We start from the raw sequence: 14,160 nt of genomic DNA on the forward strand, positions 1-14,160 counted from the left end.
CTATTAGTATAGTTCATTTTAAACTTTTTTGGAAATAATTTTGAATTTTTAAAGGGTCTTTCAACGAATTACAATTTACTTAATCAATATATTGTGGTTTAAATCAAAGGAAATTAAAGGATTAGGGGCTTATAACGTGGTTCAAATGGAAGCTATAAACTTTACGAGTATGCGTTTGTAAATCCAGAATTGTGCGTTTGGATTGAGCTTAAGTAATCGGCAGACTTTTTAAAATAGGTTGTTGTTTACGGTACGTGTAACGTACGTACATACTACCAGAGATTGGGACCGTCCTTCAAGGTACTATCATGATTAAAGTTCATTTACAGAGGTTTTGAAAATGGTGGAGAAATAAGCTTGGATTGTCGAAATTGTGTCATGATGTTTAATTGAGGTCTCAATCAAAGTTAATTAAGGGTTTACTTGAAGGATTAGAGTTTATGGCAAACGTGTTTTATGGTGGCACTCTATAACTTCTGATTATGTTAATGAATCATGCATGGAGTAATATTAGGTATTTCAAGTAAGGGAAACAGCCTAATTAAGACCCGGTTTTAGAAGGTCTTAAGAACGTTTTATAAGGATATGTTTTAATGTTATGATTTTCAAGTTTCACCTAGATTATCGTGGATCTATAAACAAACTCATATTGAATATCAATTTTCAACGTCAGCTAGAAATATCAACGTATGTACCCAATGCCCAATGCCCAATGCCCATAAATTCGAAACTCATATTTGATCATGATTTATTACTCTGGGGCAATCAATATAGGCTTAGATCAAGATAAATTAAGCTGATCATTGATATATTGTGGTTGAATAATTTAGATATATGTTGACTATGGATTGATTGAATTAGTTGCTGGAATGAAGGGAAGATATTCATGAGTACTTCATCAAATTAGTCTCAATTGTGTTATAATTAGAACATATAATGTGATTGCTAACGATCTATATGATCAAATTAACAGAGTTGCAAATCCATATAGACATTCAATATGAGGTAATTACGTTGAAAAAGTTTAACTTCCTAAAGCATCTTCTATTGCACTAAATTCAAGATTCGAAAGATGCTACACAAATTACTAAAATTCAAACGAGATCTACAGATCAGCAATTGTTTTCCTTGGATACGATAGGATATCTTTGCTTCACTAAGATCATGTTCTATAATTAGTTGTTCTTCAAGCCTTGAACCCTACTAGTTGCTAGTTAATTCATGCTTGATGGCTATATTATTTGAAAAAAAACATGACTCTAATGATAGATCATACTGGACATACCATCAGATATGATTTAATGATACATTCCATGGAAAGAGGATTGAATAGCTCAAATGTGTCTCTTGACGCTTGACACTCATATGGTTGTGATCTTTAATCTTCATTAATTGTCAAGATTTATTATAAATATCAGAAGATATTCTCATTTAATTCAAATTGAAATCTATATATCAACATTATCAACGATATCAAATCAGATAATTACAACTATATACAACTTAAAATGCAATTCAAATCATTAGCTTTCGCTGCTTTAGCTTCATTACAATTTACCAACGCTGCTTCTATCAATGCTCGTGATGATATCCCATCTGCCATTGCTAAAGCTACATATGATAAAGATCATACCCATTTCGATTATGAATTAATTTTTAAAGATGGATTAAAACTTGAAGAAGGTGTCTTGAGTGTTAATTTTACATTATCAGAAACTAATCCAGATAAATTTGGTTGGGATAATGATTTTGGAATTTTATCAAGTACAAATTTAAAACCAGTTTCTAAAGATTCTATTAAATTTGGTGATGGATATGGTCAAGGTATTTGGAATTATAAAGAAGATGGTAATACTGCAACTTTAAGTCTTTATGCTAATAATGGAGGTAAAAAAATTGATGGTGCTAAAATCCTTGCTGCCGGTAAATTCACTCCAAAAGATAGTGAAAAGGGTTATGGTTTCTCTAAATCTACTACTGAAATTAAAAATCAACCAAATGATAACTGAATTAATCAACTAAAGTGATACTCTTGCAATATTATTGTAATGAGACAAAGATTTCTATATATGACTAGCTGAAATATGACACATTGATTTATAAAATCTGAATTACTGTAGTTGTATTAGTAGTAAGTACATGGCTAATATGTAGCTCCCGAGTCCCTACTATCTAGTACCTAACTATTTTATGAGTTAGTATGTGACATATTCAATAAAAGCTAAGAATCATGTCAAAGAGTCTTCCCCTGCATATCTTGTAAGACAGTACTGGGCGTTTATATCCATATTGAACATATCCAGATATAAACAAGGTACAATCAAAATGAAAATATTTCAATCCACAAGGAAGAAATACCAAAACATTATCAGCTAGCAAAGATATCGCCATGATACATTATAACCATGAAGTATTACAAATCAATTATTCAAATTCAATATTAGTAATATCCAACATTCAAGATCGTTGAACATCCTGAACATCTCGAGCTTCTTTGTATACTTCCTTACTTCGAGACACATTAAAATTACGATACAATTGAACCCATGATTAGCGTTCAATATCCAAAAATAACACAAACCTTAACATATGGTACTCTATGACATATGTTACCAATATTTCTCAAACCCTATTACAACCTGTGGGTTCATTCTTTGATAAACTGTGGAATTAGTCGATCTGTTGATTATTTACACTAATTACGTAATCGCAAAAGGGTTTATACGAGATCTCTATTTATAGCGTAATTCATCAAAACTTATTAAACTCCATTTGAAAACATTATAAATACACAAGGAAATGTCGTTGAAATGAGTAAAGTATGAATGTTAATGAGTATCATCATCAATCAATCAACTCGCAATGCAATTCAAATCATTAGCACTTTACGCTTTAGCTTCATTACAATTAACTTCAGCTGCTTCAATTTATGGACGTGCTGATAAAGATCCATCAGTTTCAGTTACAAAAGTAGATGGTCAAGAAAGATTTAAATATGAAGTTGTTTTCGATATACATAATAAAGGTGTATTATCATTAGATATTGGATTAATTGATCATGGTTCAGAAAATACAGATCTTGATAAAAGTTCAGGTGTTCATTATAGTGAAAATTTATATGTAGCTGGTAGAACAGAATTTTATCAATCTCATGTTAAAGGTACTTGGAATTATAATGGAGATGGTCAACCTGCAACTTTAACTATTTATGGTGGTGGTGTTGGTAATGGTCCACTTGGTGAAGGTTTAAAATTCAATCTTAATGGTTCTTTTGATCCAGATGGTGGTGATGATATTGAATATAAAGATATTGCTTCTGAATTATAAGTCTGGCCTTTTCCCGTTTGCAACGAAATGAACAGATCTAATTTCACTTCTTTATGATACCTTTTCTATATTTTAACTATACATTTTGATTTTATATGAAATTGTGGTGTAGTTTTCATTATGTTCGAGTCTGGAACAATCTTTTCTTTTTGTGGGAAAGATCTTCATAATAGAAGTTTAAAATTTTCAAAAGATTTTCGATAAAAGACGAGTTTCAACGATTATATTCAGGAACATACCAGTACAAAACAAAAAGAGTTGAACTTTAGATCTATACCTTCTTGTTCTATGAGTCTAGTTCAAATACAGATCATGTTCTTCTCCACGTTGACATGTCTTGTTATGAGTAATGAACCATAATTCAAAAAGTATGCAAAGAGTGGAAAAAATTTGACCGAGTTTTACTTTGGAACTGAAATAGTAATTCCCGATATACTTAACTTATCATAAGTATAAAGGCGTTAAATTAGGTACATATCTTTACTGATTGGATGAATTGAAAACTCGGTTACTCAATAATCATATAAAAACAGAAAAGTTTCCTTCAAAAGTTTCTTCTAGATTTTTATTTGTATACGCATTAAAGACATAAGAGATACCCCATACATTATGCTATTTATTAAAACTTTTTTAACATTATTATTAGTTTCAATAACAACTGTTTTATCAGTTGATTCAACTCCAAATTTTTTTAAAACATTATCAGATTCAAAGGGTAATTATACTTTAACATTTACAAATGATCAAATTCCAATAAATAGCTCATCAACATTATCAGTTCGTGGTAGATTACTTGGTTCAAATGTTCAAGTTTTACAAGTTATTGGTTCATCAAATATAGATGGTGGGTTCCATCCTCCTGGTTCACCAAGTGGTGATACATCAGTTTATGCTTCATATCCAATTCCAACAAATATTTCAAATAATGAAAGTATTAGTCTTTATATTTCAGTTAGTACAATTGATGGATCAAAATTTCCAAAAGATGTTAGTCTTAATATATTTGGTGGATTTAGTGTTAAAGGTGGTGATTCTACACAATTTGAAACAACATTTAGTTAAAGATTACATCAAGGGAAAGTGAAGGAAGGATTTGAATAGGGACCAAATGGTAAATAGTCATTCATGTGTTTATAATTTTTGTTAATTGCTTGTAATATACGTATATGGAAACTTTATGTTTTTGGGAACAGATCTGGTCAAGATTTACATATCGATCAGAGTGCTGATGATCTCATGATTTGCGTAGTTCATTAATATTGATACAATAGTATAAATATGTTCGTAAAGATATCTCGTGTTTATTTGAGTCTTGACTCTTGAGGTTGCTTTTATTGGAAAGTTGTAAATTTGCTTTATATATAGTACCACACCATACATACATAACACATACATAATAGACCAAGAAGATGCAAAAAAGAAGAAGCTAGGTATACTTCAATATCCACACTGAACCAATGAAACCTCCTCTCTAATCACCAACACTTCAAAATTCATACCTGATGATCTGAGACTGTTTCAATAAAAGATATTTTCCCTGTCTCGGAACAGACATTTTCCGGCAGTTTACCATCATCACATACAAACTGGGGTTTCAGGTAAATATTGGGGATGTCAAGTGATGAAGAGAAACTTTGTAAATAATCGTTCATTGACTTTCTTAAATAGTTACCTATGAAGACGCATATATCTATATCTTCTCATGATCGTTCTCAGTTCTCAGTCAATAACGAATAGACCCACCTTAACTTCACCAAATCACATCATAAATTAACCGTTGAAAAACCAAAAAGTAGATACACTAAACATTAACCAAAACCTCAATCAAATATGCCTCTTCATATAAAATAAGTCCTTCACAATTATTAGTTTTACTTACTTATAAATTTTTGTGTCAAAATATGTGGCTCAAACCAGCGCGTTCCTTTTTCTTTTGCGTTTCGCGAAATTTTTACGTGTAATTTTTTTATTTTTTGTTCTTATATAATAGATTTTAATTTTTTTTTGACTTGTACAATTTAATATACTTTACATCAGATCAATATTTATTGAATTATAAGGTAGACTACTAGGTTACTTATCCTTTAAAATAATGCTCAAGACGGTTGCTAAGAGTGGGAACCGTTATTGGAATAATGTTCTACGGCTCGTTACAAAAAATAATTCTCATCAACATTCATTAAACACCTCAAGTTCACAAAATCATCAATATCAACAACAAGAAGTTGAATCAGATCAACATATATCAAGTGGTACACCACGATTTTATTATAAACCAATAACAAATTCAACATCAACACCTTCATCAATTAATTCATCTAAAAAAAAATCAAATTCAGATTTTTTTAAATTTGAATATAGTTTTGCAAGTTTTGTTCATCATGGTCGTGGTTCATCAAAACCTTTAATTTCTTCATTAATGGATTTAACAGATTCTTCAAATAATCTGTCATTATTACCAAGAAGAAGATTATATGGGAATCCTATTGAAACTTTATCTATAAAGAATGGTGATGATGCAATGATTGTTTCACCAAATTTAATTGGAGTTGCAGATGGTGTTAGTGGATGGAGTGGAGCTCATGCAAATTCTGGATTATTTGCACGTTCATTCTTGGAGAATATAAGTAGAAATTTTAGTGAATTATCATTTTATAATTCAAATGATTTATCCAAGATTAAAGAATCTGATTTATCAAATAATTTAGATTATGCATATAAAGATTCTTTACAAATTATGAAGAATGATAATTTTAATGGTTCATCAACTTTACTCTTGGGGATGATTATTGATAAAAATTTAAAAATTATGAATATTGGAGATTCTAAAATTTTCATTATTAGACAAGGTAAAATTGTTAAAACAAATAAAGAACAATATATTTCAAATTTTAGTCCCGAACAAGTTGGTACTACAATTAAAACAGAAAAATTACCATCATCAGTTGTTCAATTTCAAGATTTCCCCTTGGAACAAGATGATTTAATCTTGATTTGTTCAGATGGTGTTACAGATAATTTATATCAAGATGAAATTTTAGATATTATAATGGGGAAATTAAATAAAGATTTAACAAATTTACAAGAAGTTTCAAATCATTTACTTTATAAAACTAAAAATATTGCATATGATAATTATTGTGTTTGTCCATATGTTGAAAAAGTTAATGAATTAAGTAATCAATTTATAACTGGTGGTAAATTAGATGATATATCAATTTGTATTTCAAAAGTAATGTTGAATGAATGATCATTGAGATCGCAGTACAATCAGCAACTTATATTCACACAATTGTGTGGTTTTTTTCAGCTTATTTGGTTTTGGTGTTTTGGTTTAAAAAGGTTTTTAGTTTATATGGGAGAATCATAATAATATATAATAATAATAAGGAGTTGATTTTAAAAGTATATCATGTTTCATTATATAATACATTATAATATTTAATACATATCATTTATATTGATTAGTTGATCATTGTATAATGACTTTATATTCGAAAATAACTTCATAGCTATACTGATTACACAGCTGTTACATAATCGGAAAGAACCACAGTATAAAATTCTAAGCCTTTGAAACTTAAAAACAATAAAACGTAAAATTACAGAATTACAAACAGAAAACAATATATAATTGGAGTTAATGTAAATCAAAAGATGGTTCATTTTTAGTTCAAACTATAATTAAACCAACGTCATGATATGTTTTTAAAGTATAATAGGAAGTTAAATGAGTTAAATGTGCGATTACTTAACTTCAAGGTAATTAACATATGAGTTTAAAGTTGGTTATATAAAAAGAAGATGAGATCTCAAGATTCAATTCAATTAGATATATTCTCGACACTTTAACCATATTTAATTCATCACAATGCAATTAACCAAATTAGTTTCAATCGTTGCTTTAACTCAATTAATTTCAACTGCACCACTTGATCAACCAATTCATCCAGGTATACCATTAAACCATTTGAAAGCATCAGGTGAAGCTTATACAAAAGTTAGTTATGCAGCTGATTATACATTAACATTCCAATCTGGTGAAATTTCAAAAAATGGTGAAATTTGGATTGATGCTAAAATTGATGATACATTTGATAAAAATCAACCATTGGTATTTGCTAATGAAACTAAAATTTCAAATAATTTAAAATATTATAAGACACCAGGTTGGGAATTATATAATGATAATAAAACAATAACTTCATTTTTAAAATTTAATGGTGATAGGGAAGAAGTTTCATTTAGTGTTAGAGGATTATATGGTGATTCTAATGGGAATGTTACTGGTACTTTTGTTAAATTTAATGGATTTTATAGACCTGAAGGTGCTTCATCAGCAGTGGAAATTCCATTTAATGCTACTGCTACATTAGAACGAATTGATATTTAGTGAATGAGTTGTGATCTCTAGTTGATTTTAGCTGTTATTTATACTTAATATATGATATGTGTTTGTTTTGTTACAATTGGGAATGTATCATTATCTTCATAGCGATATGGTTCTACTAGTAGTATATGATCTATTCATGGTTTACATTTGGAGCGCCTTGATCATATAGTAATCCAAATATACTCATTGAATTGTATATTGGTTAATTAAGCGCTGTATATACAAGACTAGATCTCAAAATCCAAAAGATCATATGACATTAAACAATTAAGCGCTTTGTCACTGACAGATACACTGACTGAATACGTCCATACTCAATAATCTATTAATATTCAATTGATCTGTTGATGATCTGATAGTTCTTGATTATATTATGATCTCCATAATATTAAGTAATCGGATCTAATTATACACATCAAAAGACCCTGCATTTAGTATGTGACAAAAATAAACTTACAAAACAAAAACAAAAACATATGATATTTTGACAGCATATACCATGTGTTTAAGGACTATGGCCAGTCATAGTTTCATAAGTTTAACAAGTATAATCACATAGGTTTGTTATGTTCTAAATTTATCATGTTTATATATTGAATGCGATTACATAACCAGTATAGACAGGTTATAATTAATCTTACATTTATATAAATACAGATGAATTCCCACCCAGATATGAATTCTATAACTACATCAATCATCAAGGTACATCATAGTTACTATACAATCAAACAATCAAGTCAAGTCAAGTCCACCATGCAATTATTCAAATTAGTTTCAATCGCAACATTAGCTCAATCAATCTTATGTGCAGATTTAAATCCAACTACTAATGTTGTTCCACAACATAAAAGTTTATCAGCCAAGTATCGTATTATTTTCAAATCTAATGAATTAAATTCAGATGAAGGTACTTTTTCCATTAAGGCCAAAATCAATAATAATGAAGAAAATGTTGATTTATTTATTGCAAAAAAGAGTAATGTTTCATCAACAAATTTAACTCCAAGTAAAGAAATTAAATTTGATTCTAAATTAGCTGATGCAGTCTTAGACTATAAATCTAATGGTGATGAAGAAATTACTTTTGAAATTAAAGGTTATTCAGATCCTTTAAAAAATGTTGCTGGTACTTCTGTTGATTTCAGTGGATTTTATCAACCAAAAGTTGATGGTTCTGCAATTGAATTACCATTTGAAGTTTCTGCTGTTTTATAAGTGGAAAGCATTGAACAGCATGGATATCAGTTTAACACACTCTTTGAACTAGCTTTGTTTTTATATCTTATGTTTATTGGCCAATATAAATTTTAGTTTTGTTCTTAATACTATATTGTACATGTTAGATGTAGCGCTAAGTTAAAATATAGCGCTCCATGTCTTTAGCTACGAAATTAACTTTGTACGATATTATATATACTGATGTATCTTTATCCTGTCACAATTTGATCAATGTATTATATCTATTCATTTAATATACGGACAGTAATCAGACTCTTGATTCCACAATTGAACATTAAGCGTACTACAATATACTGGTACAAATCATATTTAGTTCAAATCTATTAATAAATCAGTTCTAATCAATATGATATCATTATAATATGACATGATCTAAGAACATCATAAATCTTCCTTGGCCAAAGTTTCTTAGTGATCTGATCCAGAACATGTTAAGTAATCGGATCAATAGTTTTAGACCCTGTATATTGAATTATGTGACAAAAATAAACAATAACAATTAAAAGTTAAAAATATACCCTGTACTTAGCTAAGGATTTTATTTCTCTGTTAAGATCATGTTCTAAAATCATCATATATTGATTGCGATTATATAACCATGATAGAAGCTATAAATATTACTAGTTAATACTATTATAGCTTAAATATTAGATATAAATAGAGGTGAGCTCCCACATGTTCATATCCTCAATTCTATATTTCCTTCCATCATCAAGTACTCATAGTCTGTCAAGGATCACTTTCTCATCATGCAATTATTCACATTAGTTTCAATCGCTACATTAGCTCAATCAATCGTTTGTGCTGGTTTAAATCCAATTGGTTCTGCTTTAGCAGCTGATAAATATGTTCATACAGCAAATTATAAAATCAAATTCAATTCAAAAGATTTAAAACATGAAGGTACGCTATCAATCAAGGCAAAAATCAATGATGATAATAAAGAAAATTCTGGATTCTTTATTGCAAATAGAAGTAATCAATCATCAACAAATTTAATTCCAAAGAAGGAAATTAAATTTGATCAAAAATCAGTTGATGCAGTTTTTGGTTATAGATCTAATGATGATAATGATGTTATTTTTGAAATTGAAGGTTATTCAAATCCTCAAAAAAACGTTGTTGGTACTTCTATTGATTTTACTGGTATTTTCCAACCAAAGATTAATGATGGTGCTTCAGTTGGTATACCATTTGAAGTTTCAGCAATTTTGAATTGAAAAGATTCAATTATGTTTTGATTAACAATTGTATTGTTGATATTTGATTTTATACTTCTTTTTATGTTTATTGGCCAATATATTTCTTCGTTTTTAACACCATGTACATTAAGCGCAATCAATTAAGTATAATAAACTTTAAGAACCCGAGAGGCATATGAACAAACAAACATGAACTCAGTACTTCAAAACTATATAAAGCAATTGAATCTATGATATAAAACTTAAAGCGTATCCATATTAGATTCCTCTTTTCTATCTTTAGTTGAATTTATACCGAGCGCTAAATGATCCTTGATCATAATGTTACTATACAAATTCTTTACGTTATTAATTTCAATTTCAATAATTTTATGTGATTCAACACCAAAGACGAGAAAAAGCTGTATAGCTGGATCAGATTGTATATATACATTACAATTCACAAATATCCCACAAGGCTCATCACAATTATTAATATATGGTCGATTAATATCTGAAAATGTTAAAGTTGATTCTATTTCAAGTTCAATTGATAGTGATTCAGTGAATGAACAAGACGGTGGTGATACTGCAATTTATGAACTCTTGGAAATATCAAATAATGTTCAAGACTTGAAGGTTCTCATCAAGACAAGCACACTAGATGATACAGATTATAGAAAAGATGTTAGTGTTAGTTTAATTGGTGGGTTTAGTGGTGATGATATTGAATCAACACAGTTTCAAATAATGTTTCAATAAGTTGAATTATATATAAGGGTTTCCCAATTTCTTATCAAAAGACCTGTACACCATGTCACACTGACTAGTAACTATCTTCATCTCGAATCTATTAATAAATGAATCCCCAGATCTCTTTTAACTGATCGATATGATATAGCTGATATATTAAGTAATCGGACTAACTTCTTAGACCCTGCATATAAATTATGTGACAAAAATAATATCATATACAATAACACAATAACATACAAAAGTTAAGAATATTAAACATATCCTTGGAGGAGAATATAAATAGTCACATTTCAAAATTTTAACAAGTATGATTACATAGATTTATTGATTGTTCTAAATTTATATATCGTGATTACATAACCATAATAGACTCTTGTACATATTTATATAAATAGAGGAGTTTTCTCTCATTCCAGTGTCCTTTTGAACCTTAAAGTACTTGATAGTTCTTATACACCAGCCATTCAAAGCACACGTTGTCAAACATGCAATTATTCAAATTAATTTCAACCGCCACATTAGTTCAATCAATCTTATGTGCTAATTTAAATCCAATTGGTTTTGCAACACCTGGTGAACTTGTTGATACAGTAAATTTTTATATTAGATTTAATCCAAAAGATTTAACAAATGAAGGTACTTTTTCAATCAAAGCTGAAATTAATGATGATAATGTAAAAAATAATGATTTTGATATAATCCCAAAGGCAGAAACTAGAATTACATTAGCTCCAGCTAATACTTATACAAAGAGTACTAATTATTCATCAACAAATTTAACTCCAAAGAAAGAAATTAAATATGAACGAAAATCATCTGATGCAATTTTAAGTTATAAATTTAATGATGAAGATCATGTTACATATCAAGTTTCAGGTTATTCAAGTCCAAGAAAGAATATTAATGGTACTTCAATTGATTTTATTGGATTTTTCCAACCAAAAGTTGATAATTCTGCTGTAATTGAATTACCATTTAAAGTTTCAGCAATTTTTGAGTGAAAGATAGCTTCCAATTGATTATATCTACCTTTTGTTTTATAATTTTCTATTTGTTTATTGGCGGCAATATATTTGAATTTTGTTTTTTAACATAGCAAGCAATCAGAGGTTAATAGTAGACTTTATAAATGAATTGATATTACATATGGGTTCAATGATATGCTGTATGGTTATATATTCAAGTAAATGTATTCAATACCTTTTAAACAATATTTTTTTGAATCTTTGAATCATATTCAAAATTTGCATTTTCAGAATGTAGAAATAGATCATCAAATTGTTTAATTAATTTTAAATAAACATCTTTATAAGTTTCATCATCTTCTAAAATTTTAATATGAGTTGATAATAATGGAATTTCTTTACTATGTTTTGGATTTATTTTTTTTTGTAATCTTTTTTGACCATGAGATTCTTTATATAATTTTTCATCAATTTCATCTTCTTTATCTTTAATAAATTTATCTATATTATCAATATTTATTGATTGTAATCCTGTATTGGTTAAATAATTTAATAATTTATTAACAGTTTCCTGTGTATCAAAATATAATATTAAGATATAATTATATTCAACATTAAATAATGGTAATCCATTCTCTAAGGGACCAATTGAACCTGTAATATTCAAATGAACCAATTCATCTCTTAATAATGCAGTAAATGGGAAATTTTTCAATAATTGAACTTTATCATTTTTTGATGGAATTAATAATAATTTATCAAATCTTTGTGAACTTCCTTCATCAATATCATCATGTTGTTCTGGGAATTTTTCAACAATTTGAAATTTTGCTAAATAAAGTGTATCAATCTTGAAAGATGGGAATAATTTGATTCCATAATCGTTTAGATTGAATAATTGGAAGGCAATGGATTGATATGACATATTGTGATTTGGGTAATCTGTTAACCATATACACAAAGTATGATATAAATACCCATATGGCCCCAATAGAGTATATCAAAATCACTATTGACACTTTGTAAAATTGACAGATTGAAATTCAAAATTCCGGGTAATTCATTTTAAATTATTGTCACGTGAATATTACATAATCCGATGTTGATGACGTAATCAATAATATCCGATGAGATTGTTGCTCCGTTTCAAGAAATTTTAAAATTTTTTTTTTAAAATTACTTTTTTTTTTGTAGTAGTATAATGAAAACAAAGTAAGAAAAGTTTTATTTTAAGAAGAAGACATATTGATCTTGTTAATATTAATTGTCAAAGAATATATAAGTAAAGATGTCTGATGAAGTGAGTATACTATAACCCAGTGATGATATAGAATAATTGACTAACATAATCTCTTTCCCAGATCATTTGGCAAGTTATTAATCAACAATTTTGTTCATTTAAATTGAAAACAACAAAAGAACAAAATTTTTGTAGAAATGAATATAATGTTAGTGGGTTATGTTCAAGACAATCATGTCCTTTAGCAAATGCTAGATATGCCACAGTTAAAAACATTGATGGGAAATTATATCTTTATATGAAGACTGCAGAAAGAGCTCATACTCCTGCAAAATTATGGGAAAGAATTAAATTATCAAAAAATTATTCAAAAGCTTTAGAACAAGTTGATAATCATTTATTATATTGGAATAAATTCTTGATTCATAAATGTAAACAAAGATTAACAAGATTAACTCAAGTTGCAATTACAGAACGTCGTTTAGCTTTGAGAGATGAAGAAAGACATTATGTTGGTGTTAAACATAAAGTTAAAAGAAGAGAAGAAAATAGAGAAAGAAAAGCTCTTGCTGCTGCAAAGATTGAAAAAGCAATTGAAAAAGAATTATTAGAAAGATTGAAAAGTGGTGCTTATGGTGATAAACCATTAAATGTTGATGAAAAAATATGGAAGAAAGTTCTTGGTCATGTTGAAGATGAAGAAGGTATTGAAGAAGAAGAAGAAGAAGATTATGATAGTGAATTGGAAGATGAAGAAGATGATAGTGATGTTGGTGAAATTGAATATGTTGAAGATGATGGTGATGAAGATTTAGTTGATGTTGAAGATTTAGAAAGATGGTTAGATGGTAGTGATAGTGAAGGTGATAATCATAAAGATCAAGATGATTCTGATAGTGATTCCGATTCAAGTGATGAAGAAGGTGAAAAGAAACGTAAAAGAAAACAACAACTTAAAGATGATAAGGCTAAAAGAAGACGTGCTAGAGTTGAAGTTGAATATGAAGAAGAACCTGCTCAACAACAACAATTGGCAACAAATTAGAGCAGATCTTG

General features: G+C 28.4%; 11 protein-coding genes across 11 annotated transcripts; 10 read left to right on the forward strand and 1 right to left on the reverse strand.

Moving 5' to 3' along the window:
• Positions 1 to 1,508: 1,508 nt before the first annotated feature.
• BN7_6002 (uncharacterized protein) lies at positions 1,509 to 2,009 on the forward strand (the record flags this gene model as incomplete). The annotated part of the gene is made up of 1 exon (XM_011273400.1): positions 1,509 to 2,009. One exon carries the CDS (start codon positions 1,509 to 1,511, stop codon positions 2,007 to 2,009), a length of 501 nt encoding a protein of 166 aa, XP_011271702.1.
• An 853-nt stretch (positions 2,010 to 2,862) lies between these two features.
• On the forward strand, positions 2,863 to 3,327 carry BN7_6003 (uncharacterized protein; the record flags this gene model as incomplete). Its single annotated transcript, XM_011273401.1, has 1 exon — positions 2,863 to 3,327. One exon carries the CDS (start codon positions 2,863 to 2,865, stop codon positions 3,325 to 3,327), a length of 465 nt encoding a protein of 154 aa, XP_011271703.1.
• A 609-nt stretch (positions 3,328 to 3,936) lies between these two features.
• BN7_6004 (uncharacterized protein) lies at positions 3,937 to 4,389 on the forward strand (the record flags this gene model as incomplete). Its single annotated transcript, XM_011273402.1, has 1 exon — positions 3,937 to 4,389. One exon carries the CDS (start codon positions 3,937 to 3,939, stop codon positions 4,387 to 4,389), a length of 453 nt encoding a protein of 150 aa, XP_011271704.1.
• A 1,030-nt stretch (positions 4,390 to 5,419) lies between these two features.
• On the forward strand, positions 5,420 to 6,577 carry BN7_6005 (uncharacterized protein; the record flags this gene model as incomplete). The annotated part of the gene is made up of 1 exon (XM_011273403.1): positions 5,420 to 6,577. One exon carries the CDS (start codon positions 5,420 to 5,422, stop codon positions 6,575 to 6,577), a length of 1,158 nt encoding a protein of 385 aa, XP_011271705.1.
• A 621-nt stretch (positions 6,578 to 7,198) lies between these two features.
• BN7_6006 (uncharacterized protein) lies at positions 7,199 to 7,720 on the forward strand (the record flags this gene model as incomplete). The annotated part of the gene is made up of 1 exon (XM_011273404.1): positions 7,199 to 7,720. One exon carries the CDS (start codon positions 7,199 to 7,201, stop codon positions 7,718 to 7,720), a length of 522 nt encoding a protein of 173 aa, XP_011271706.1.
• Positions 7,721 to 8,377: 657 nt separating this feature from the next.
• Positions 8,378 to 8,938, forward strand: BN7_6007 (uncharacterized protein; the record flags this gene model as incomplete). Its single annotated transcript, XM_011273405.1, has 1 exon — positions 8,378 to 8,938. One exon carries the CDS (start codon positions 8,378 to 8,380, stop codon positions 8,936 to 8,938), a length of 561 nt encoding a protein of 186 aa, XP_011271707.1.
• Positions 8,939 to 9,711: 773 nt separating this feature from the next.
• BN7_6008 (uncharacterized protein) lies at positions 9,712 to 10,182 on the forward strand (the record flags this gene model as incomplete). The annotated part of the gene is made up of 1 exon (XM_011273406.1): positions 9,712 to 10,182. The coding sequence occupies one exon, from the start codon at positions 9,712 to 9,714 to the stop codon at positions 10,180 to 10,182; it is 471 nt and encodes a 156-aa protein (XP_011271708.1).
• A 303-nt stretch (positions 10,183 to 10,485) lies between these two features.
• Positions 10,486 to 10,905, forward strand: BN7_6009 (uncharacterized protein; the record flags this gene model as incomplete). Its single annotated transcript, XM_011273407.1, has 1 exon — positions 10,486 to 10,905. The coding sequence occupies one exon, from the start codon at positions 10,486 to 10,488 to the stop codon at positions 10,903 to 10,905; it is 420 nt and encodes a 139-aa protein (XP_011271709.1).
• Positions 10,906 to 11,384: 479 nt separating this feature from the next.
• BN7_6010 (uncharacterized protein) lies at positions 11,385 to 11,900 on the forward strand (the record flags this gene model as incomplete). Its single annotated transcript, XM_011273408.1, has 1 exon — positions 11,385 to 11,900. One exon carries the CDS (start codon positions 11,385 to 11,387, stop codon positions 11,898 to 11,900), a length of 516 nt encoding a protein of 171 aa, XP_011271710.1.
• A 202-nt stretch (positions 11,901 to 12,102) lies between these two features.
• On the reverse strand, positions 12,103 to 12,789 carry BN7_6011 (uncharacterized protein; the record flags this gene model as incomplete). The annotated part of the gene is made up of 1 exon (XM_011273409.1): positions 12,103 to 12,789. The coding sequence occupies one exon, from the start codon at positions 12,787 to 12,789 to the stop codon at positions 12,103 to 12,105; it is 687 nt and encodes a 228-aa protein (XP_011271711.1).
• Positions 12,790 to 13,152: 363 nt separating this feature from the next.
• MAK16 (ribosome biosynthesis protein MAK16) lies at positions 13,153 to 14,149 on the forward strand (the record flags this gene model as incomplete). The annotated part of the gene is made up of 2 exons (XM_011273410.1): positions 13,153 to 13,168; positions 13,239 to 14,149. 2 exons carry the CDS (start codon positions 13,153 to 13,155, stop codon positions 14,147 to 14,149), a joined length of 927 nt encoding a protein of 308 aa, XP_011271712.1.
• Between the last annotated feature and the right edge of the window lie 11 nt (positions 14,150 to 14,160).

This window comes from Wickerhamomyces ciferrii, contig 00245 (assembly GCF_000313485.1).
Source record: "Wickerhamomyces ciferrii WGS project CAIF00000000 data, strain NRRL Y-1031 F-60-10, contig 00245, whole genome shotgun sequence".
NCBI classification, from domain to species: domain Eukaryota; kingdom Fungi; phylum Ascomycota; class Saccharomycetes; order Phaffomycetales; family Wickerhamomycetaceae; genus Hansenula; species Hansenula ciferrii.